The sequence below is a fragment of the Alternaria incomplexa genome, assembly GCF_024043165.1.
Source record: "Alternaria incomplexa strain BMP 0042 chromosome Unknown scaffold_7, whole genome shotgun sequence".
Taxonomy (NCBI): Eukaryota; Fungi; Ascomycota; class Dothideomycetes; order Pleosporales; family Pleosporaceae; genus Alternaria; species Alternaria incomplexa.
The window spans coordinates 117,908-139,685 of NW_026249856.1; the positions used below are offsets into that span (position 1 = coordinate 117,908).

General features: G+C 52.3%; 5 protein-coding genes across 5 annotated transcripts; 4 read left to right on the plus strand and 1 right to left on the minus strand.

The window, feature by feature from the left end:
• Window positions 1–1,626: 1,626 nt before the first annotated feature.
• J4E90_005220 (uncharacterized protein) lies at window positions 1,627–3,267 on the plus strand (the record flags this gene model as incomplete). Its single annotated transcript, XM_051434776.1, has 4 exons — window positions 1,627–2,069; window positions 2,229–2,539; window positions 2,586–3,046; window positions 3,097–3,267. The coding sequence occupies 4 exons, from the start codon at window positions 1,627–1,629 to the stop codon at window positions 3,265–3,267; spliced, it is 1,386 nt and encodes a 461-aa protein (XP_051290800.1).
• A 635-nt stretch (window positions 3,268–3,902) lies between these two features.
• J4E90_005221 (uncharacterized protein) lies at window positions 3,903–6,095 on the plus strand (the record flags this gene model as incomplete). Its single annotated transcript, XM_051434777.1, has 3 exons — window positions 3,903–3,959; window positions 4,207–4,711; window positions 4,759–6,095. The coding sequence occupies 3 exons, from the start codon at window positions 3,903–3,905 to the stop codon at window positions 6,093–6,095; spliced, it is 1,899 nt and encodes a 632-aa protein (XP_051290801.1).
• Window positions 6,096–6,567: 472 nt separating this feature from the next.
• On the plus strand, window positions 6,568–7,641 carry J4E90_005222 (uncharacterized protein; the record flags this gene model as incomplete). Its single annotated transcript, XM_051434778.1, has 1 exon — window positions 6,568–7,641. One exon carries the CDS (start codon window positions 6,568–6,570, stop codon window positions 7,639–7,641), a length of 1,074 nt encoding a protein of 357 aa, XP_051290802.1.
• A 276-nt stretch (window positions 7,642–7,917) lies between these two features.
• J4E90_005223 (uncharacterized protein) lies at window positions 7,918–8,976 on the plus strand (the record flags this gene model as incomplete). Its single annotated transcript, XM_051434779.1, has 1 exon — window positions 7,918–8,976. One exon carries the CDS (start codon window positions 7,918–7,920, stop codon window positions 8,974–8,976), a length of 1,059 nt encoding a protein of 352 aa, XP_051290803.1.
• A 2,317-nt stretch (window positions 8,977–11,293) lies between these two features.
• Window positions 11,294–20,382, minus strand: J4E90_005224 (uncharacterized protein; the record flags this gene model as incomplete). Its single annotated transcript, XM_051434780.1, has 3 exons — window positions 11,294–15,631; window positions 15,680–16,080; window positions 16,128–20,382. 3 exons carry the CDS (start codon window positions 20,380–20,382, stop codon window positions 11,294–11,296), a joined length of 8,994 nt encoding a protein of 2,997 aa, XP_051290804.1.
• Between the last annotated feature and the right edge of the window lie 1,396 nt (window positions 20,383–21,778).

Below are 21,778 nucleotides of genomic sequence, written 5' to 3' on the forward strand. Positions count from 1 at the left end.
TATGACGGTTACTCATTGAGGCAAGAGTCCGCATACGAATGCGCACGCATAGATGACAGACATACCACCTAGATTTCTTTGAGGTGTTTTCCTTAGCAGGCATAGTTGTAGTGATCTCGAAATTTGGTAATCAGCAAGTGCTAGAGCTTGTAGCTAGTAACTACTTTCTAATACGATAATTGTATCCAACATCTTCGTCTCGCTGCAAAACATTTCTGCTTCGTGGTCATCGAATCTTTGGGCGCGATGAGGAAGAACGGACGACTTCGCAGCGTCAGAACCATGACGTTGAGCCAGAGATCGTTGCACAGTACCGCGGGGTCCACTTCAGTGTAGGGCGTGGTAGGGCGTGCCCTGGAGAAATCGTTATCAGTGCGCTTCTGACCCCCTGCTCCCAATCTGAACGGTAGTAACGAACTAGTGAGGTATCTCAGCGAGCAGGAATACGAGGCCGGAATTAACAACATCTGGTGTAGCAATGTCGTTTGCTGGCTGCAGAAGGTGCTGAACTCTTGGATCAAAATTTGGAATGCATCCAGAGGACATTCAAGAGTATGTTTCAATTAAATTAATCCAGTTCCAAGCTGTTTTATGTGTATAAAGGTATCGAATTGTTGATGCATCTGATGTTGGAGGAGAGGTACAATTCCGGCCAGACCAATCACAGCAGTTGAATCGGACCCACCAGAGGCGCATGTTGGGCCGATTCTGCGGCTCTCCGCGGCCCTTTTGATCGGTAGTTTTTCTGGTTGGCTCCCAACCGAGCCGCTGTTAGCACTCGTGATAGTCATCAAACACCATCGCAGATGCATGTCGTGTGTGTCATCAAATAAACCCTGGGCCGTGATTTGCTGTGTTTGATGCGAATCGTTGTCATCGCGACTGTACACGTTTTGGCCATTCTGGTGTGCGATAATGCAATTCGGGCCGACTCAGAAGGCGTTGTCACCGCCGTAGTCGGCATCGTGATGGCTGCCTTTGAGAACGGGCAAGAAGAAAGTGGTTGTAGTTGCCTTAGATAGCTGAGAAACTGCATTGTATATTTTTAAGAGTGTCGAGTGCCGCAGAAGGTTTGAATGTACTGTGATCCTAACTTCTAGTTGATAGTAATAAGTTGCATGCTTCGTGAATAGAGACTGAATCACCAGCTGCGTACCGCATTTGTTGCGGAAAGGATATTGACAGCATAATGGAATTTTCATTCTAAGATTCCAGTGACATCTCAAGCAATAGGAGAGTAGCCTCCGTTGCGCCGCCTTTGCCCTGTTCCTCTGCTTGACCCAAGTCTTGGCGGCGACGAGCCTACCCTCCCAAGTCATCGAGGACATCAGGGGGAACTCCTGGATCGAGGCCGGGCATCGCAGGATGCCTTCGGGTCAAAGTCTGCTGATGGAGACAAGTGATCCAGCCATTACGTACGTCTTATCTTGACGAGGCCGGTGGTTTTCCGTGGCCGGTTTTGATTCCGGCCTCGAAGGATATAAGCTCGCTGTCGCCGTCGCTGTTGACAGAAGTTGAATTTCATCTCAACTCCAACATTCGGCGCTCGGACAAGATATCCAGCATCAAAGCCTGAATACCTTCAGCATCTTTGACTTCTCTCACTCTTCAATACATCTTTGCACCATGTCTTCTTCAACCTTTGACTTCCCTGTCATGAAGGACACCCGTCCTGATGACCGCTCCCTCCCCGCCTTCATGGTATCCACCACACGAGGCTTCCTTCCTCGTCAAGAACCCATCGTTGAACTACCAAAGGAGTTCGCTGCTCTTGAGTCTATCCTGCAACGCATGCCCATCAAGACTCTGTCAGGGGAGCCAGGTCTACTTGCCAACTTCACCTTCGGCGACACCGTACTCAAGGAGCTTCCTGACCTTACCCCAGAGGTAGAGAAGTATTGCGATGACCTGGTTGTCATGAACGCCCTGTATCGTGACTACTCTTTCTTGGCTTCAGCATATCTCTTTGAGCCTTGCCATGAGAGGCATGTAAGGGGAGAGGAGTATGGTCTGGGTCGACAGTCGCTGCCGAGATGTATCGCATTACCTATCGTCAAGGTTGCTGAGATGTAAGTAGCAATGCTTTCTCCTATCCTCATGTGGTGCTGGTCTTATGTCCTTGTCTCTTTAGCTTCACCTCCTTCAAGGAATCTATTGGACACCCACCTCTACAAGGATCACGATTGACACTAGAGTATATGACATGGCTGACATTATCGCGTGCGCAGTGCTGGTTTCAAGCCCTTTATGGAGTATGCTGGATCGTATGCGCTCTTCAACTACCGTCTGGAAGATCCATCACGGGGGCTTGAGTACGACAACCTTCGCCTGATCCGCGCTTTCGAGCACGGTTTGGATCCCACCTCATCCGAGGCGGGCTTCGTTCTTGTCCACATAGCTATGGTCAAGGAGTCTGGTGCGCTTGTCACAGGTGCCTCTGAGATGCTTGAAAGCTGTTTGGCCAAGGACCGAGAGCGATTCAACGACGGCCTTCGTACTCTGGTGGGTGGTCTCAGGAACGTCAACGCCGTGATGAACAGTAAGTGCATTGCTTGGGTGCGTGAATTTGCGACTGACGAGATTAGCCATGTGGAACCGTAGCAAGCCACAAGGCTACACCAACTTCCGTACGTTCATCTTCGGCATCACCTCACAATCCATGTTTCCCAACGGTGTCATATACGAGGGCGTGAGCGAAGAGCCAATGTCTTTCCGCGGCGAGTCTGGTGCCAACGACAGCATGATTCCCATGTGCGACAACCTGCTTCAGGTCCAGATGCCGGAGACACCCCTTACAGACATTTTGAAGGACTTCCGCCAGTACCGCCCTGGCAACCACCGCGAGTTCCTGGAGGCTGTTCGTGACTGCGCTCAGCAGTCGGGCGTACGCGAGTTTGCGAAAGGCGATTCTGTCTCTGCCGCGCTCTATCTCCAAGCTCTTGACCAGGTTCGCGACTTCCGCTGGCGGCATTGGTGCTTCACCCGCGAATACATCCTCAAGCACACTTCGCACCCGACTGCGACAGGTGGCAGCCCGATCGTGACTGTAGGTGCTTCCTCGACTCGACTGTCCTTACTCTTACTGACGCGCAATAGTGGCTACCCAACCAGCTGACAGCAGTACTCATGCAAATGGCGGAGACCTTTGAGTACTGCAAGACCATCAATGGTGTCAGCGATATCATGGACACAGTCAACCACCAGCGCGAGTCGCTGAGGAAAGAGGTGGAGAAGTACTGCGGGGAACGAGGTGTTGCGGCATCATGAGAGGGCACACTTCCCTCGTCGACGGCACTACCCGTTCTCTTGGAATTCATAGCCAAACCATGATGCATTTACTTTATGCCTTCTTTATCATGTGTGCCTTTGTTGGAGTGCTGCCTAGTCGCGACATTTTCGTGTTCCGCCCTTTTTGATGATGACTCGCGTAAACTCAGCGATACGAGGGCGTAAACACGTATCGTATGACTGTAGCGACAACACTACGGATGACGCCGCAGTCATTGTGGACCACGGAGGCTGTGAGTGGTGTAATGGCGGTGGTTCTGGGATGAGTCAAGACGCGCTACCGCGTGAGTCTCAGCGTCATGGCTCCGGCGGGCTTCTATCGATAAGTAGGCCCCCGGATCTCCCTAGCAGCTCCCCATCGCCATTGCCAGCGCCATTCCAGCACTTGCCACCCTTCGATGCTCACTGCAAGACAACTCATGGAATATTCACACTCCTTCCACCTCCCGCGAATACCAAACGTCTTATTAATACGGCGGAGTTTACGAAACACGTCCTGACAGCCCCAACCCCACATTCATACCTCCATCACACCACGTACATCAGTCGCTACGAATACCTTCAGTTTAGGTCTACTGGTGGATATTTCATAATCACGTGCTCTTTCGCATAATATGGCCTCCCGACACGAGCCTAAGCAGAGCCCAGCTGAGCGGCGGAAGGGCGAGTCTGTAAGTAATAAACCAAGGGAAGCCCATGTCTCCCCAAGCTGTGCCCCAGATGTACCCCAGACATATCTGTTGCTTTGACACAACGAGTATGGTACAGGAAAAACCAATTCCGGTGGCTCACGGTTCGCGCCGAGTAGTACAACCAGGGAAATGGGGCTTCTTGTAGCACGAAGGCGATCGCATCGTACTTTAGACGGATTACCCATTGAGGCTCCAGACGACGTACTCAAGCTAATGTACATACCAGGCGCTCAGCGAATTCGCCGACTACGTCCAGAAACAACAGGCGCTGCGCCGACCGCCAGGCCAAGCCCCCGCCGTCCTCGAAGACCACGATGAGCTGAGCATCCTCGACGAGCTCGGCCTCTCCGATGACAACAAGGCGCACATCCGCCTCAAGACGCTCCTTACCGACCCCGCCGAAGAGAACGTCGCAGCGCTCGCTGAGCATATCCAGGGGCGCCTGGCCGAGGGCCATGGGGAGGCCCTGTTCGATGTTGGCCTGGAAGACAGCGGTGACTCCATGGGCTTCACTGAGGACCAGTGGAAGTTTGCCTTGGAGAGGATACAAGTTGCCTGCGAGAAGATAAAAGCCGACTACAAGATGCTCATGACGCGGAATGTTGGCGGTGACGTCGAAGTCGGACCTCGCAATGCGAAGGAGCTTGGCTTGAGTGGCAAGATGATCTTGCGACAACAGCCGCAGAGTGTCGACGATGTCATCGAGACGAGGATAGCAGTTGTAGGAAATGGTGAGTGCCTCCAGGCGCAATTGAGAATATACACTGACAATTGACAGTCGACGCTGGCAAAAGTACCATGCTCGGTGTCCTCGTCAAAGGCGGCCTCGACGATGGCCGCGGAAAAGCGCGCGTCAACCTCTTCCGCCACAAACACGAAATCGAGAGTGGTCGAACCAGCTCAGTCGGCATGGAGATAATGGGCTTTGACAGCAAGAGCGAAGTCGTTGTGTCGAACGTCGCAGGTCGAAAACTTACTTGGGAAGAGATTGGACGGCGATCCGCCAAGGTCATCAGCTTCACTGATCTCGCTGGTCACGAGAGATACCTGCGGACTACCGTCTTTGGGCTGCTGTCAAGCGAGCCCAACTACTGTCTGTTGATGATCGCGGCAAACAACGGTTTAGTGGGTATGAGTAAAGAGCATCTCGGAATCGCACTTGCGCTCAACGTTCCCGTCATGGTCGTTATCACCAAAATCGACATTTGTCCGCCACAGATCCTTGAACAGACTATAACTCAGCTGTCCAAGATCCTCAAATCTCCAGGAGCGCGAAAGATACCGGTATTCATCAACAATAGGGAGGAGTGCATCACTACCGCTACCCAATTTGTGTCGAGTCGCATATGTCCTATCTTCCAAGTTTCCAATGTCACTGGTCATAACCTGGATCTGGTGCGCATGTTCCTCAACGCACTACCCCATCACGGCAATTACGACGCCTCTGCTCCTCTGGAATTCCACGTCAACGACACATTCTCGGTACCTTTCGTCGGTACTGTGGTTTCAGGTGTTGTCAAGTCTGGTGAAATACATTCTGGCGACACAGTCTTGATCGGTCCCGACAGTCTTGGCCAGTTTCAAACCACAAAGGTGCGTTCCGTCGAGCGCAAACGGATACAAGTTCCAGGATGCTCTGCTGGGCAGTCTGCTAGTCTCGCGCTGCGCAACGTTCGGCGGAAAGATGTGCGAAAAGGCATGGTCGTTTTGCACAAGGCTGAGAAGCCTGATCCAACAACTGGGATATTACCAGCCCCGAAAGTGTACCGCGAGTTCGTTGCCGAAGTCTTGATCTTGTCGCACGCGACGACTATCAAGACCAAGTACCAGGCTATGCTACACGTTGGACCAGTGTCCCAGACCTGCGCCATCATCGACATCGATCGCCAGTACATCCGCACTGGTGACCGAGCACAGGTAGCCTTCCGCTTCGTACAGCGACCAGAGTACTTGACTGTCGGCGATCGGATACTCTTCCGTGAGGGCAGGACGAAAGGATTGGGTATTGTCAAGAGAGTCGGTTATGACTCCAAGCATCCGTTAAACCCGGAGTTGCACAAAGACGACAAGAAGAAGGACAGCCAACCGGACGGGAAGAACGTGGAAGCATCATGACGGGTTAGAACGTAGAAGTTGGCAGAGATCTCATGACCTGCTTGAGCAATCGCATTAGAAGATTGAACGATGTCACGTAATGAACGCTCTAGAGACTAGCTGTCATGAATGTTGAATGATTCAAATTTGCACAAGAAAATCCCAGCTCGAACACAGCTTTGCTGTGTTAGATTTGATGGTACCGTCAGTATTTCACATGATAGCAGCTATTCGCACCCAAGCGTGGCATTTGATACGCTAGGTTCAAGGTGCCGCAACGTGTTGAAGATCGCGGTGCTGACAGCCGCGTATCGATAACAGTATCGCAACGCCACAGCAGAAGCTTCTAAGCGACACAGCAGCGCCTGTCTTAACTCACAAACCTCTTTATTATATTTTCTAATCTCACGTGCGAACTTTCAAGTAATAACTCCATGTTAAGATTGATTAGCCGCGATCAGGAGGATCGCAGTGCAACGCGGGCGGATCCAGCATGGCAACTACAGACCCCGCACAGTCGACGCTGTACCCTAAGATCACGACACACATTCCTGAGATCATCGAGCAGCTGCGGCGCTTGAACCGCGACCCTGCCCATCCAGAAGCAAACATTATTGTGGACCCTATACCTTTCATTGGCACAGTCAAACTTCATGGCACGCACGCAGATATCCTCGTATATCCTGATAACCGCATCGTGTTCCAGTCGCGCAACATAGTTGGTTTATCCGTCGCGAAAGACAACCAAGGATTTGCAGCAGATATGTCAGAGAAGACCGCGGCCGTACTTGGACTGCGAGATGTGTATCTGAAAAGGTGGAAAGAGTTATACCCTAGCAAAACAGTGGGAGAAGACTTGCCCGTCGTGATAGCCGGCGAATGGATAGGCGATAAGATACAAAAAGACGTGGCAATTGCACAACTATCACGTCGCTTCGTCATCGTCTCGGTCAACATCAACGGTACATGGCAGAAAGACGAAGAGTACTCTGACATCTCTCTATCGGATCATGACATCTACAGCGCATCGAGAGCCGGCGTCTTCCACACAACACTCTACCCTGACGACTACGAACGCACAGTATCAGAAGTCGAACGCATGACCGAGGATGTTGCCGCTCAGTGCCCTTTCGCATCATCCTTCGGGATATCCGGTCTGGGCGAAGGCATCGTTTGGAAGCCCGTACCTACCCAGTACAACGGCGACACTTCTCTATGGTTCAAGAGCAAAGGAGGAAAGTTCAAGCCTACTTTCTTCCGCGTTCCGAAACAACATGAAGGCGCCGATATCATGAAAGAGCGAAGAAAAGCAGCCGCAACGGTAGCAGCTGCGTGGTGTTCACAACAGCGGTTAGAGCAAGGCTGGGATGTGCTGCGCGAGAAGGATGTTGAGCGTGATGTGGGGGCTTTGGGCGACTTTCTGAAATGGATACAATATGATATTCTGGAGGAAGAGAAGGGATATATCAAAGAGCATGGTGTGGATGAGGCGGCGTTGAAGATTGAGATTGCTAAGATTGCTAAGCCGTGGTATAGGGCAAAGCTGAGGGAGCGAGATACTTCGTGATGTCTAGCAAGCGAGAGGTGATCATCCGGAAAACGCTTGCTGAAGATGATTGCCGGTGGTCAACACGAATGGCAATGGTTTGTGGTCTCGTGATTCAAGTCACAAACTTCCGGGATGACTTATTATATCGCGTCCGCTTCACGATCGGGACCTCTTTACCATTCGCGGAAAGTACTATTTCGGCAGGGACCAAATACTTCCAACGCAATTTCAGTGTCAAGAACGTCTACAGAACCCGAGGCTACCCTTTCCGATCAACGACAGATGTCTGAAAACATGAAAGTCACCTTCCCTGACAAGCCGCCACATATGCCAGATAAGTATACCTGGCTCCGCCGAGTCGGTTACTCCAGCAATTATCACGTCGGTACTTGTATCCCCAGCTCTGTCCTCGAAGATGCGTGTTCTAGACTCAGTAACGGTGCCGATGAGAACTCAGTTACGGACGCGCTGCTACGAAAGGTTTTGATAATAAAGATTCCCATCGAAGACTGCCATAGCCCCTACGAGCAATCGACCATGAACAAAGAAATACGCACTCTTCAAAAGATAAAAGGCGAAGCGTATTCGCGTAGCGGCGGTCAGCATTGTGCGCAGATAGTGGACCATTATGACATGGAGACCGAGGACAAGGAGGAAACGGGTTGGCTAGTCATGGACACTGTCCCGCTGTCTTGCGACCTCGCTGCAATCTCCTTGTTCGATACTCGGGCGAAGCTTCCGGAGGCTCTTCTTTGGCTTGTCGTCACGCAGATGTACGATATATTTTGGTTCCTACAACACGACTGCACCCCATATATCACACATCGAGACCTCGGTAGTAGCAGCATCGTCATCAGTTTTCCTCACGAACAAGGCCAGAACAGCGAGAGTGCTGCTGCCAAGCAACCAAAAGTTACTCTAGTTGGGTTTGGAGGGAGTGTCATCGAAGACAACAATGACCCGGTGAAGATGAAGACAGACGCATTATTTGGGAATGAAGCAATTATGGAAGACGTCATGAACCTGGTCACTGAGATTTGTAATCTCGTGAAGAGGTGCTACGACTACAGCACCAGTATACGGGGTACGGGAAAAATCATTAGGAGCACAGTGGTCCTTCTGGACGAAGATGCGCCAGAAGAGGTGGACACCTTCTTTCGGGGGGCGAACTCTATGACCAGCTTGGAGGAACTGTGGGCTGATATCGGGGAGTTCGCTAAGAAGCAATTGGAGAAGGTCGGCGATGAGGAGTGGGAGGAGTTGAAGGACTTGGTTCTTGAGATTGAGAAATCGGGGGGGGGTTTGAGGGATGTCGTCAAGGACGTTCTGAAGGGTCATCCTGCGGAGGATTAGGTGGCCAGCCCAAGATTATCATGATATTGAGCGACGATTAGATCTTGGTAACGAGCGTTTTCTCATCTGCTACAGATTTTGCACCATATAGTGGTGTGCTCATTGTGTGCTTAGGCGCCTACAACGCTGCCTATTTAGATCTCTCAAAACGGATAAACAAGCTTCACTGTCTATGTTCTGCTCGAAAACTTGCACGTGTTCTCGTCACCATCTATCAAGCTCAATGGCTTGACTTTTGTTTCTCAAACGCCCAAACCCACTCCAGACAACGTCCGTTCCCTTTTGTGTACTCCCTCATATATCCACTACGCTTGCCCCCGGGAACTACCAGCTGGGCCACACGAGAGAGCTCTTTCTTCCAAGCATCCAAGTAATGATCTTCCAGACGCCTAGCTTTATTTGCGCTGTCGGTCTCCCCTCGCAAACTCCAATACCACACAAGCATTTTAGTATCATCAACAACGCCAACGAGGTGCACCTGGAGACGACAAAGCTCGGTATGGCTAGATAAGATTTCGAGGCCAGAGAGGTTAAAGCTAAAGTCTGCCGCGCTGTTGGCAGCTAGTCGTTCATTGTTCGGGCGGTGGATCTTGACGCAAACAGTGTCTAGCGGAGTCGAGGAATTAGCTGTCGCGGCGCTTTTATTGATCTCAGCCCGTGCTACTTCGCTGAGCCGGTAGACCCGCTTCACGTCATCGAAGATCATCGGCCAGTCGCACCGGATGAAGATCTCGTGCGTGTGGCACTCTGATGGCGTGATGGCGTCTAAGACATAGCTTTGGGGATATGTATCTGACAGTCGATTATCCAGGTGCCACGTTGACTTCTGGTGTAGCTGCCGGATGCCTTCGCGCATCATCTGCTTGTTGGTAAGAAGCCATGGGGCTTTACCGTAAGCGGCTGGTGCTTCGACCGAGTCGTGCCTTCTATCATAGGCTACTTTGTAGTCTTTGGTATCGTACCGCTGGATAAAGCACTTCGTATCGCTCCAGAGGTAGTCGTAGATGATATCGCGCACTTCGGTCGGTAAGGTATTGAAAAATGGAGAGTTCGACATTGGAGCGGTCGATAATTTCGATCGTCGATATGCTGTCGAAGTGCCTAGTTAACTTTTGCTTCGGTTTTTGAAGGAGTTGAGAGATTGAAGCGGGGACTTAGGCGAACTATGATCGTGAGATCTGATGCGGCTAGGCATTGTATATATCGGTAAAGGGAGCACTATGAATGCACTGTCCAACAGCGTGGACCAGCAACACAGCGTGAATTGCGCATTGATGGCCGTGCACATCAAGGTAGCGCAGATATTGGTCGTGTGAATTAATGGTACCGGGTAGTCGAATGGTCAGGGTGGCGGCTTCAATGCCGTACTCATGGCGAATCTGACGCTTGGTGATGATTGAAGCCATTGGATGGATGTAGCTTACTCCAACTGCAGAACAGACGGATGGCGCAGCCTAGAGAGTAGCTGCCTACATTCGTAGGTGATGCTAACCCTTGATTCGCGTTAGGGTCTGCATCCCGGTGCCTTCGAAGCCCCCAGGCGGGTACGATCAACTTCAGAGTCTCGAGACATTCCCGCGAACCCTTGGGCCCAGTAGTTGGCGTAGCGAAATCTCCATGGTGATCTGAGGAGCTTGCGCGTTTACAATCCAAGACGCATGATCGCTGTCGTACTCGTTGTCGACTCCAAAGTCAGACGCAAGTGTCTACCAAACCAGAGAACTGAAAGCTAGTAGAGGAGGTAGCTGTTAGTAACGCAAGATGAAGACGAAGGCGCAGTATCCGGGTGTGTCGACATCACCTTCCGCTACGGAGGGGATGGTAGGAAGAAGATGCGGAAGTCGCGACTTCGAGCTGGCAATGCTGGGTGCCGCAATGACGTTTCCCACGCGCACCGACCAGCCCCGCCAAACGCGAACCTGTCGCGTCGCGTCAGCTACGCCACGCAGCCCTGTCCCCGCACGGAGAAGACATGGGTAAAACTGTTCGCGACTTCACGAACAAGGTTCATTATTGAGAACAACCACATTCCTCCCACACAGTGCAACATCTCAGAAGACACGAAGATAGGATTGTAATCTTTATTTGACTTGATACTAGGACTCCACGACAGAGTTTACAGGAAACTATCTACTTCAACACCTCCAGGACACCAGTTCTCGCAACGCTATGATACAAAACAAAACCTCGACAAGAAGGATCCTTCCTGCCACACCGTCTAAAACCCAGTATTTACAAATGAAACAAAGGAACGCCAAATAATGCTAATGAGGATGATGCAGAACAAAAAAGGAAAACAGCGATGTTAGGGAAGCTTCTAGTTCCCCCTACCAAGCAACTTCTTGCCCAGAGCCTTCGCCTTCTTCGTCTTCGGACCATCGGTGTCTTCTTCCATGACGCTGCCTTCCCGTCCGCTCATACCACTGACGCCACTAATGCCAGTGGCTACACTCGCAGCCCTCATGCTGGCTGCACCGCTACCCGCTCTGCCTCTCATATGTCCGGCGAAAGGTGCGCTGACACCGGCGATGTGTTTACTCAGGCTATGAATGAGGTTTGCGTGGACTGGTTCCGTGTTGTCTACCCTTGACAGTTCATCAGCAAAGGCGCGTCCGTCATCCACATCTTCGGGGCCTAGTCCGTTGCTGTGATGATTCAGGCCACCCATGATGGAACCGTGTGTCGAGCGCGCTTGGTTGGACGTCGAAGGTGGTTTTGACGACTGGAGAGACGAGCCTTCTTCCGAGACGGTGCTGATGAGACTACCTTGGCGGCCGGAAGCGAAAGAACGACGGGGCATACGGTCTTCGGCTGAGAGGTCGGAGCCACCGGGTGAGTGGTCGCGCATGGAATTCGAATCGGTGCCTGAAAGATCGGGAGAGGTGTTGAGCATCGTGCTGCTGTTGGCGAGCTGTCGGAGACGTGATTGTGCTTTGGCTGAAGGCCGGTGGTGCGAGATCTTGTTGCCGACGATTGTACCGGCGTGCGAGAGGAGCGCTCTCAAGACGTCTTTCTTGAGTTGCGTGACGAGGTCTAGGTTAGACCATGTCTTGTTGCGGTACTCTATTGTGGGCATCCTGAAGACCAGGTCATGGACATCTTCAAAGTTGCGTGTGCTCTTGCCCTTGTAGGAAAGACATAGTACCATGGACGGAATCTTGAAGTAAGCGACTGTCATGTACTCGCTCGCACGACTCATCATCTCAGTCAGATCATCACTTCTGGCTTCCTTCTTATTCGTTTTCTTCTCCGCCAGATTGGTGCCGGTGCGGTAGAGTGCAAAGCGTTTTGCAGTTCGATCAGACTCGTTCAGAGTCTGGCTTGAGTTGGTAGTACTTGACCGGACGGAGCTTGGTCTTGTGGAGGTATTGGAGCTGTTTCCCAATGTAGGCACCACCAATGCGGAGCTCGGGTGAAGAGTGCGACGAAGCTCTGTACCACTACGAGAAGGGTTGTTGTCTTTGAAGAAACGGAAATAGTGAGCGCTTGGGCGCTTAACCAAGCTCTTCCTCTTTGCGTCAGACTTCTGTACTGGATCGGGCAGCTGAAGTGTAGGCGTAAGTCGTTGTTTGAGCGCCTCCACAGCGGCGTCATCAGCTGAAAGCGAGGCGCTCATACTTGTCGCTCCAGAAATGATGCTATCAGTCTCCGCGTCTTCCTCCTCCTGAGTCGGCAGAGTATGCTTGAGTAAGAAGGGCGACGAATTCGCAGTCTTGCTGTCACCGTACGTAGGGAAGACATATTGCAACAGCTTCTTGCCAATCTGGTACTCCAACTGCACCTTTAGCGGATAGAGCTCAACTTCAAAGTGCTCCACTACAGGAATACCTGCGATCGATTCAAGTGCCACGAAGTAGACCTTGAGACATTTGGCGTTTTCAGGCAGAGTCTGATCTTGCTCTAGGAAAGGCGATATCATCTCTGGGTACAGGGCGTTAGGTAGCAAGTTCAGACCTCGCACTTGCTCAATCTCCAAAGAGTTCGAGTTGGATCCATCGTTGTTGTCTGTGCGGTCGAATGCGACGTTCTTGAGTTGGAACTCTGCTAGTGACTCTGCGCCCTCGCGAAGCAGATGCCAAACGATGTCAGATGCTGAGACATACATGCGCAAAAGTCCAGTTGAATCTCTTGCTTGAGCACGATCATCTTGCTTGCGTTGTGCGGTCGTGATTGCCTTCATGACGAAGAAGAGCTCGTCCTCGTAGACAGCCAAGTCTTTCTCAACTTCAATTCTGTCTTCCCAACCTTGCTTGTCCAGGTATTTCTCGTTGATCTGGAAGACAGTCTTGATCTCTTCTAATTGCTGGATACGCTCTTGAAGACCCATGACTAGCTTTGGAGCTCCTGCGAGATCGGTGAAGTCGGAAGCAAGCATGATCTTCTCAAGTCGCTCATTACGCGTCTTCTCCAAAGGCTCATGGTACAGCAAAAGATCCAATACGATGACGTACATCGCATAGTACTGCCTGGAATCGCAAAGGGCCCGCACGTGTGGGAAGTCCACCCATAGATGGTCAATGCGGCTCTCCATATTGTCAGCAGATGTGGCCGAGTCGGCAGCCGAGACATCGTCGTTGTACTTCAGGCGCAGCGCGTTGTGCTTGTCGTAGCGCATACTGGCTGAAGTTCGCTGTACCACCCGCTGGAAGCCGAACGGATTGCTGTGGAACTCAAACATGACCTCGAAAGGTACCCATGGTGGCCATGCTGAGCCAGCTGGCGTTCCGTACATGCTTCCGGAGTACATGTGGATATCCTCCGGACTGCTAAAGGTCTTTGAGTTGGTGACGAAGATTTGCAAGCTGTCCATAGCTGCGATGAACCTTCGTTGAACGAGACCCGAGACCTCGTCCATGACACGGTCCTTGTCCATGATTTGTAGAACCTTGAGCTGCATGCCTTTGGCCGTGACAAGTACCGCAGACTTGGTGTCTTTCTCGCTCTGCAATTGAATCTGCGGTGCAATCAGACGTACGAGATACGAGTTCTGAGAGACGTAATCGTCCGCGACATCTTCATCCGCTTTTGTCGGATTCGCATGTGAAGGGTCACCAGCACCGTTGGATGCACCGTTGGTGCTCTTGCTTTTAGCGTCTTCTTCATCGGCATTGACGAAATTCCTGCCGTCGCGAAGCAACTGCTCGATGGTTTCGTTAATGTTCAGTCCGGCCTCGTTGTCGCCAGCCATGGGTGTTTCGTCGGGCCCAGATGTAGATGGTCCACGAGACTTGTTCTGCTCTTCAACAACGTCGAGTATAAACTTTACTGCCCTTCGTGACATGTAGTAGACGAAACCTCGACGTTGACTGACTTGGTGTATGTAGCGGAGTATGATGTTCCGTAGGGAGTTGCCCCACTTCAGGTGGATGTTGTGAATGATGAACCGATTGTTGAAGTCGTTGGTGAAGTCCGTGATAGGGTTAGGAGGCGCATCAGCGTGCTTGTGTTCAGGGTCGATAGCATTTTGAGCTTCGTCTGCTTCAAAATACTCGTCTTCTGTGTCGGTATCAGGCTCTGCGACCGTGTTGTCTGGTGAAGACGCGGCAGTTTCTAGCCGCTCCAGCAGACTAGCATGCATCGTAGAGAGAAATTCTAGTTTCCGTTGAAGGAACTGGGAATGATTACGCAGGGCCTCAAGACGGCGTTGCGATTCTTGTTGCATGTCTGACGTCTCGCGGACGACTTTGAGTTCTTGGTCGTTGATTGCATGCTGGTTAAGAGCAACCTGCTCTTTCACACGTTCAATCCGTTGCTCAATCAATTGACATTGTACCCGACGGGGATCATTCCTTGCCGAAATGACACAATGATGAGTCGGCTCGTTACCGAATGCGCTCTTGCGGTGTTTGTCGCCCGAGATGTTGTTGGCATGATCGGTCTGACGGAAGTACGTAAATCGTGGCGCAAATGCTAGGGGGAGAATCTGTGTTTCGGGATGCCGGCGTGACGGCAAAATCCAGCCAAGTTCAATGAAGTCGTCCATATCGACCCAGCCTAGATCGTTATCTGGAATCGTAAACTTGGACAAGTCGGCTGTTAAATACTCCTGATTGTAGCTAGCGAGATCATCCGCGGTGGCGTTATCAACATCTTCAGAGCCTGTCCCTGCAATGCTTGCAGACACTGCTCGGATGTCTGTCCGGATGAGGTCAAGCTGTACTTGATTGATGCGCATACCAGTTGTCTTGTTTTGATTGCTGTTTTGTTGGCCTTCAGGCGCTTGGACCAAAGTTCGGAATTCTTCGCGGCGCTGATGGAGGTCGAACATGAAACTGTCGAGACGAGCCTTCAGTCCGGTGGCGGCCACAACGCCTGCACCATAGTCTTCTGCATCTTTGTGCTTGTAGATATGGCTCATGTACAGAGGCGATAGCAAGAGGTTATACTTGATGGTTGCAAGGTGTCGCCCGAACTTCTTGCTAGACTTCTCCACTCCGGGCCACAGCTTGCCCTGGCGTACGGGCAATGACATGGCACCGGAGAACATCGACCACCAGCTGTAGAAGTGTGTGAAGAAGCGTGGTGAGAGATGCACACTGTTGTAGGTCTTTGATGGTTCCAAGTTGGCGACAGACCATTCTCGATCGTATGGAGCAGCGATAGCGATAGACATGTGGATGTGGTGACTGCGGAAGCCTCGGAAAGCGTCATACTCCTGCACAATGTCAGCAAGAGCTCCAAAGTCAAGAGACGGGTTAGTTACCTTTCCATTGGATGCCTTCGCATACTTTGGATTCTTGAGGGTGACATTGTAGTGGGGTATGAAATTGAAGGAACGGCCGCCATCATCCAAGTTGCGCTCAAATACCAGTCCGGCAACCCAGCGCACGTTGCCATTCAGTTTCATCACTGTTTTCTTGAAGACGGCTCTCTGCCTACGACTAGACATGCTCGATGCAGTATCTGGACGGGCCACAGCTTCAGTCTCCGCGTCATGACGAGCGAAGTGATTGAGATCTGGGATGGCGAGCACGTAGCTTCCGCTCTTGACGATCATGAAATTTCTGGGGTCTTCGTCCTCAGCAATGCTGAGTTGTACGTCGTTTTGCCAGCACATGACAAAGCCCGCACCGTGACCTGTGACCATGTACGGATCGCGTGAACCTGCATTCCGTTAGTGGAGTGATTATACACGATGGGTTGTGTCTTACCTTTGAGAATCAGATGAACGTCGCCGTCGCCCTTCCACGACACGTTGATGCGCGAGTGGAAGGTCAACCTGATCTTGTCCCAGAATCCAACCCTCTCTGAGGGGTCTACAGCAGGCTTTGTGAAGTTCTCAATAATTTGCATCATATCCTGGATTGCCGGTTGATACGACGTGCCCCAAGTGATCCTTGTCGGGTATGCTGAGTTGATATCGATCGCCATGTCAGAGTATGTCTTCACAGGCGCCACAGTCCGACGAACGTCTACCGCGTATCCACGTGTGAGCTCGCCTGCAGAGTTCCGCTCCTGTGGTACGACAACAACTCGGCTGACGCGAGAAGATTCAACGTCCCTGAACTCTTCTGCTATCACGAAGTCTGTTTTCATCAAGACGCTCGGTAGCCGGGAAGACTGTATATTGCCGATAGCCGGGAAGTGCAATAGCGGTAGCGGATAATCACGAAGGTGGATCTTGGCTTCTCCCATCTGTATTTGTACGTGCATCGGGATCAAAAGAGCGTACTGCGTATCAAATGGCATACCTTTGCCGACACGGTGCAGAAAGCGTGGGTACTCCGAAATGGGGAACGAGGGCTTGTCAATGACAATCTCCAGGTCGCTGACAGCCAGCGCCATCAGGGCTGGGCGTTGCGAGACAGCAAGAATGGTTTCCTTCTGCTCGATGTCATCCGGTAGTTCATCTAAGCCCCAGAATGTGGAGCGGATATCGTTCATAGACCGATTCTGGGTCGCCATCGCGAAATCGATACGCTTCTTCCACGTTTGAGCGTTGAGACGATTCAACTTCACGCGTGCATCCTGAACCGATGTCTCATATGACCCACTAAGACCGCTAAAACCATCCTTGTTATACCGCATAGGATGATCTGAACGTCCCCGTTCCGGTGAGCTATGTCCGCTCGAGTCCGCGCTCTTCGTGCGCCGGTGGAACCTGAGCTCTTTGTCCCTCTTCTTGATCTTGTTTCTGCCCCGAGGATCATGTGCTGATCTTGCGCGGTAGCGTGTGCCGCCACGTTGTTCGTCTTGCTGTTGTAGTTTCCGCACTTTTAGATCAAAGGCGTGTTCACGAGCAAGTCTTTGCTTCTGCTCCATGAGTCCGATGCGGTAGATGGTTCCGAGCTTCCATTCAAAGGCGTTGTCTTCCAACTCAAAGAGAACAGCACGGCTTCGGAGCGATATCTTTGGCACGATCTTGGGACCTTCGGCTTCTTTGTCTAGTACGTACTCATTGGTCCCGGTCTTGAAGCGATGATGCACTTGCTTGGCAGTCTTCGCAACGTTCGCGACGTTGTCAAAGATTTTGTGCATGACCAGTTGATGAGGTACAGCGATTCTTATCGCGTCCGTCGCTATGTCGAAAGACTTTTCGTTCGTTACTGTATGACCATATCTGAGCTTGGACTGACGATAATCCAATCGCAGAGATTTGACGCTGACGATTCGACTCCAAGCGCGTTTGATGGCAGGGTTCTCGGCAAATAATCGCACTAGACGTGCCCGGAGGAAGGGGCTGGCCCAGCGATGCTTTCCTGCCTCAAGTCCATAGATCTGGAGCATGAGAGGTGGATCTCCGGGCATGTCAGCTTTGATCTGGAAAAAGTGAGATTTGACATCGATCGTCACGATCTCGCTACCGGCTGCACTGGGTGGGTCAATGACATCCTCACCCAATGACGGTACGGACAGATGCCGTGGCGAGCTGGACGAGCTTGGCTCTGGAGCCTTGGTCTTGCCCGCACCCCAATCAAAGGACCTTTGCAGGACCTGCATTGCCATGCACAAGGCAAAGTGACGATAGAGCGAATAACGCAAAAAGAGGTTTTGGCTGTAAGAGTGCACGTGAAATATCGGGCCCTGTTTATCGGAGAGCGTGTGTAGAGCAATCTCCATACGGGGCAGCGACAACGTTGGTTCTTGTTCCGATTGCTCGTCGCCCTCGATGACCAAGCCTTCCAGCCCGTAGAAATGTAACGCAAGACGTCTACCATCGGTTGGGCCGTTCAATGTTCCTTTCGGTGACTTCGGCGAAGATGGAGGTGGTGATCTAAGCAGATGCTCCTCGCGATTGATGCTTCTACTTGGTGCGCGCCGTCTTGCAGGTCTTAGATCTATGTCTTCTTCCCGTCCAGTTTTGTATTCGGCAGTCCAAGATTCCAAATGCAGAGCAACTCCTCGACTTTGTTTAGATACATCAGGATCTATTCCAGCGACGTCCACGTTGAAGTCCGATCCTTGGAGATGTACGTATGTCATCCAGGCCGGTAGTCTCCGGAGTACGTTGACGCCCTTCTTTCTGGGAGGGCTACGCCGACGGCCCATGTCCTTTGATATCTGTGTGACGATCTGCCGCAGTCCTTCACTTATTTCAGGCCGAACCATGTAGAGAGAGAAAGTTTGTGCAGTGCCCCAGACCTCCACAACTGGGTCGGGAGCCGCACTCATCTGGACCTTGACTTCAAGATAGTCGGTCAGGAGCAAGTTGTGCTTCTCGATGGCTGCAGTCTGGTAGTAGAGTTGCTGTGCGTTCATACGGAACGTCGAGCTCAGTGCATAATGTAACTCTCCATCTGCAGAGTGCGATGATTCCATGTCCAAGGAAATTGAGGAAGATGCAGAGATGAGTAGATCGAACTCGTCGGCCTCATGCTTGTCGGGGTCCATCGGTGGAAGAGTGACCCTAATGACAGGCTCATGGATAGAAATTTTGATGTTTGCTTTGGGCAAGAGCCGGCGAAACAGATATCGCTTACGTTGTCTGGTTTCAGGCGGTTTGCGGTGCAGCTCGTAGTTGTGGAAAATGGCGAGGAGTAGTGGTAGATGCTTGGGATCAAGATCCAGAGATGGTGATGTTACGACCAGGTTGGCGAATAGTATGTTGGTATTGCGCTCGGCGCTATCTTTGTCATTAGAGAAATGAATAGTTTTAGAAGGAAGGGTCGTGTTCAGGGTCATGGTCGCCATAGGAATGTATAGGAGGCGTTCGGGATGGCCATCGCTGTTGTCGATTCCGACAGATATGGATATGGCAGCAAGAAGAGCCTGGTGGGCAATGTCGTCGGGCGAGAAATACATGAGATGCGCGGGACTGCGAGGATCGAGGCGGAGGAGGTCCATGCCGACTTCCTTCATGGATAGGTTGAGGTAGACTGGAGGCTCGGAGCTGTGGCCCATTTCGATCTGCTTGGTGAGACCAAGGAATCCAATCGCGAACTGGAATTCATGAATACCGCGGAGGATGGAGCTGGCGAACTCACGCGAGTCGGATACGGTACGGACGAGGTTTTCTTCGCGGCTGTTGGGGTCGTCGAGCTCTTCCATCACATCGCTGAGCGATACATGTGTCCGACTGCCACGAGATCGCTTCCGAGGGACAGGCGCGCGACACTTCTGCGCCCTTTCCATGCACAGCTTGACATCGTCGAGTGGAATGAGAAGGCGACCCAGCTTGAGTGCGATAGATGCATCGCGCAGACCCTCAAGGCCTTTCTTGAGGAAGCCGTGAACGTTGAGGGTACAGTGATCCAGTAGTTCGGTCGACTCCCTGCCCTCTGGGGTGAAGAGGATGCTGCGGGCGGAGAAGAGCCATTCGGCGGGCCACTGCTCCTCGTCTGACTTGGGCTTGTGGTGGTTGAAGAGGCGACTGCGATCGACCGTCTTGCGCCGTGTGTCGACTGCGAGATTGAGGCCGCCGACCTGGATGGAGCCCACGTCGACTACGACCAGGGTGGTCGCGTGCGCCACGACATCGACCTGCCTGAGCCAGTTGATGTTCCTGTGCAGGCGCTTGATCTTCTCCTTGGCATCTGTCAGCCGCTTCCACGTCAGGCTTCGCGGTGTCTCGTCATCGCCCAGCTCGTCGTCCTCCGCCACGGGCTCGGGCGTGTTCTGGCCGCTCTTGCCCTTTTGTGTAGTGCCGTTTGCCCAATGGGCCCATCCCGTCTTCTTCCGCGGCTTCTCTCCCAGCGCTTTGAGGTCGACCGTGACCTTGAGTTCGTGCAGGACGATGCTGACTACTGTGGGTTGTGCGAATGTGGGTCGGTGAAGGGTGAAGCCGAGTCCGCGGATCTCGATGCGCAGGCCATCCTTGGGCGTGAAGGCAATGCGTCGCAGCCCCCGTAAGCCCAGGCGCTGTATGGAGACCCCGGTGGCGATGCGTATAAAGGCGAATAGGACAAAGGAGAGCAGGTATATGAGGAGCACGAGCCCCGCGAGGAACTGGAGGGTTGGCAGAGCCATGATGCTGCTTCAACCGTATGCCATCGACCGAGTCGAGGATTATCGAACGAGGTGGTCGCGAGTGCACGCGACGTGCCTGAGTGATGGGAGAGTCGGCCGGCGGAACATAATCGAAGGGAGCGCGGGCGCAGGGCTACGAGGGTCGCTGCATCGAGGGCGAGGGTGTACGTAGGTGAAAGCGCGGACTTAACGGTCGGGGCAGATGAAAGCGGCCAAAGCGGCAGGCCCGGATCGCGTCGCTGGGTCGTAGCGGCTGTGGCTAGTGAAAAATTCAGGGCGAACAGGAGGATCTCGATCCAGCAAACTCAATGTAGGCCCTCTCCAAACACTCTGCGGGGCTCCGTATTTGCTTCGCTTGGTGTCTTGTGCTGATGCCGTCAGATTTCCAGGTTCCCACGCTTCGTCGGCACGACATCCCTGCATCGCCAAGACCCACCCGCGTACCGGGAAGGAGCTTAAACGCTCCTGCCACGCGACTGTCACCCAACGACCCTTCTGCGTGCTGGCTGAGTCACGCTCACGTGCCACAAACTTGTACTGGCATGAATGTCTGTTTCCGTGGTGTTGGGCTGAATGGCTTTCCTAGCTGAACCAACCCAATCGTCCATGTAGCCAGTCGTTCCTGCCAAGCACGACCGATCGCGGCTGTCTGCATACGTGGGACGACAGATCATGGAACCTCATCCCGCATTACGGCCGAACTGCAACGGCGTCGGGAACAAAGAGACGCTATCCTTGCGGTGGATCATTACCTTCGAACCCTTCAAACTTCTCCAGGTCATTCTCAATTCCATTTGTACACGCACTGGTCCCAGCGCTGTCGGTGAACTTGACTGGATGATTGTCCATCGATGTCGCCTTCCTCTGAGCGTTCAATGCGGCTTCCTCGAGGCTTCGCGCCTTCGCAACAGGTGCTCATCTCCCGATATCCGGCAGGAAGCGCGTGCAAGTAGAAAGAAGCGAACGATGTACCTCAAACTTGGAAACGTCGCACCTCTATCACCATAGCACATCACATCGTCAGAATATGGATAGCCACAATCCTCACGCAAATATACATAGTGCAGTTCCGATTGGGAGTGCAAGGAACACGCTACCCATGATTCTTCCGCCACCCCACCCAAAAGAATTCTTCCGCTACACAGATCCCGTCGGCCTCACCTACATATATGCATTCTCGTTGAACGACGCACAAAACGTCATCTCCAAAAGCGACCCCAATTACAAAGCCAAGTCGCCCATCGCAGTCTTCTAGGCACGAACAGCGGATGTCGCCGACAAGCCCAGGACACCATGGCATCTTATCAACCCAGTTCTACCCGTCGCTCATTCCAAGATGCTTTGGACACATAATAAATGTCGCCCAGAATCCATGGTCGTTTGTCGGGAAGATTTT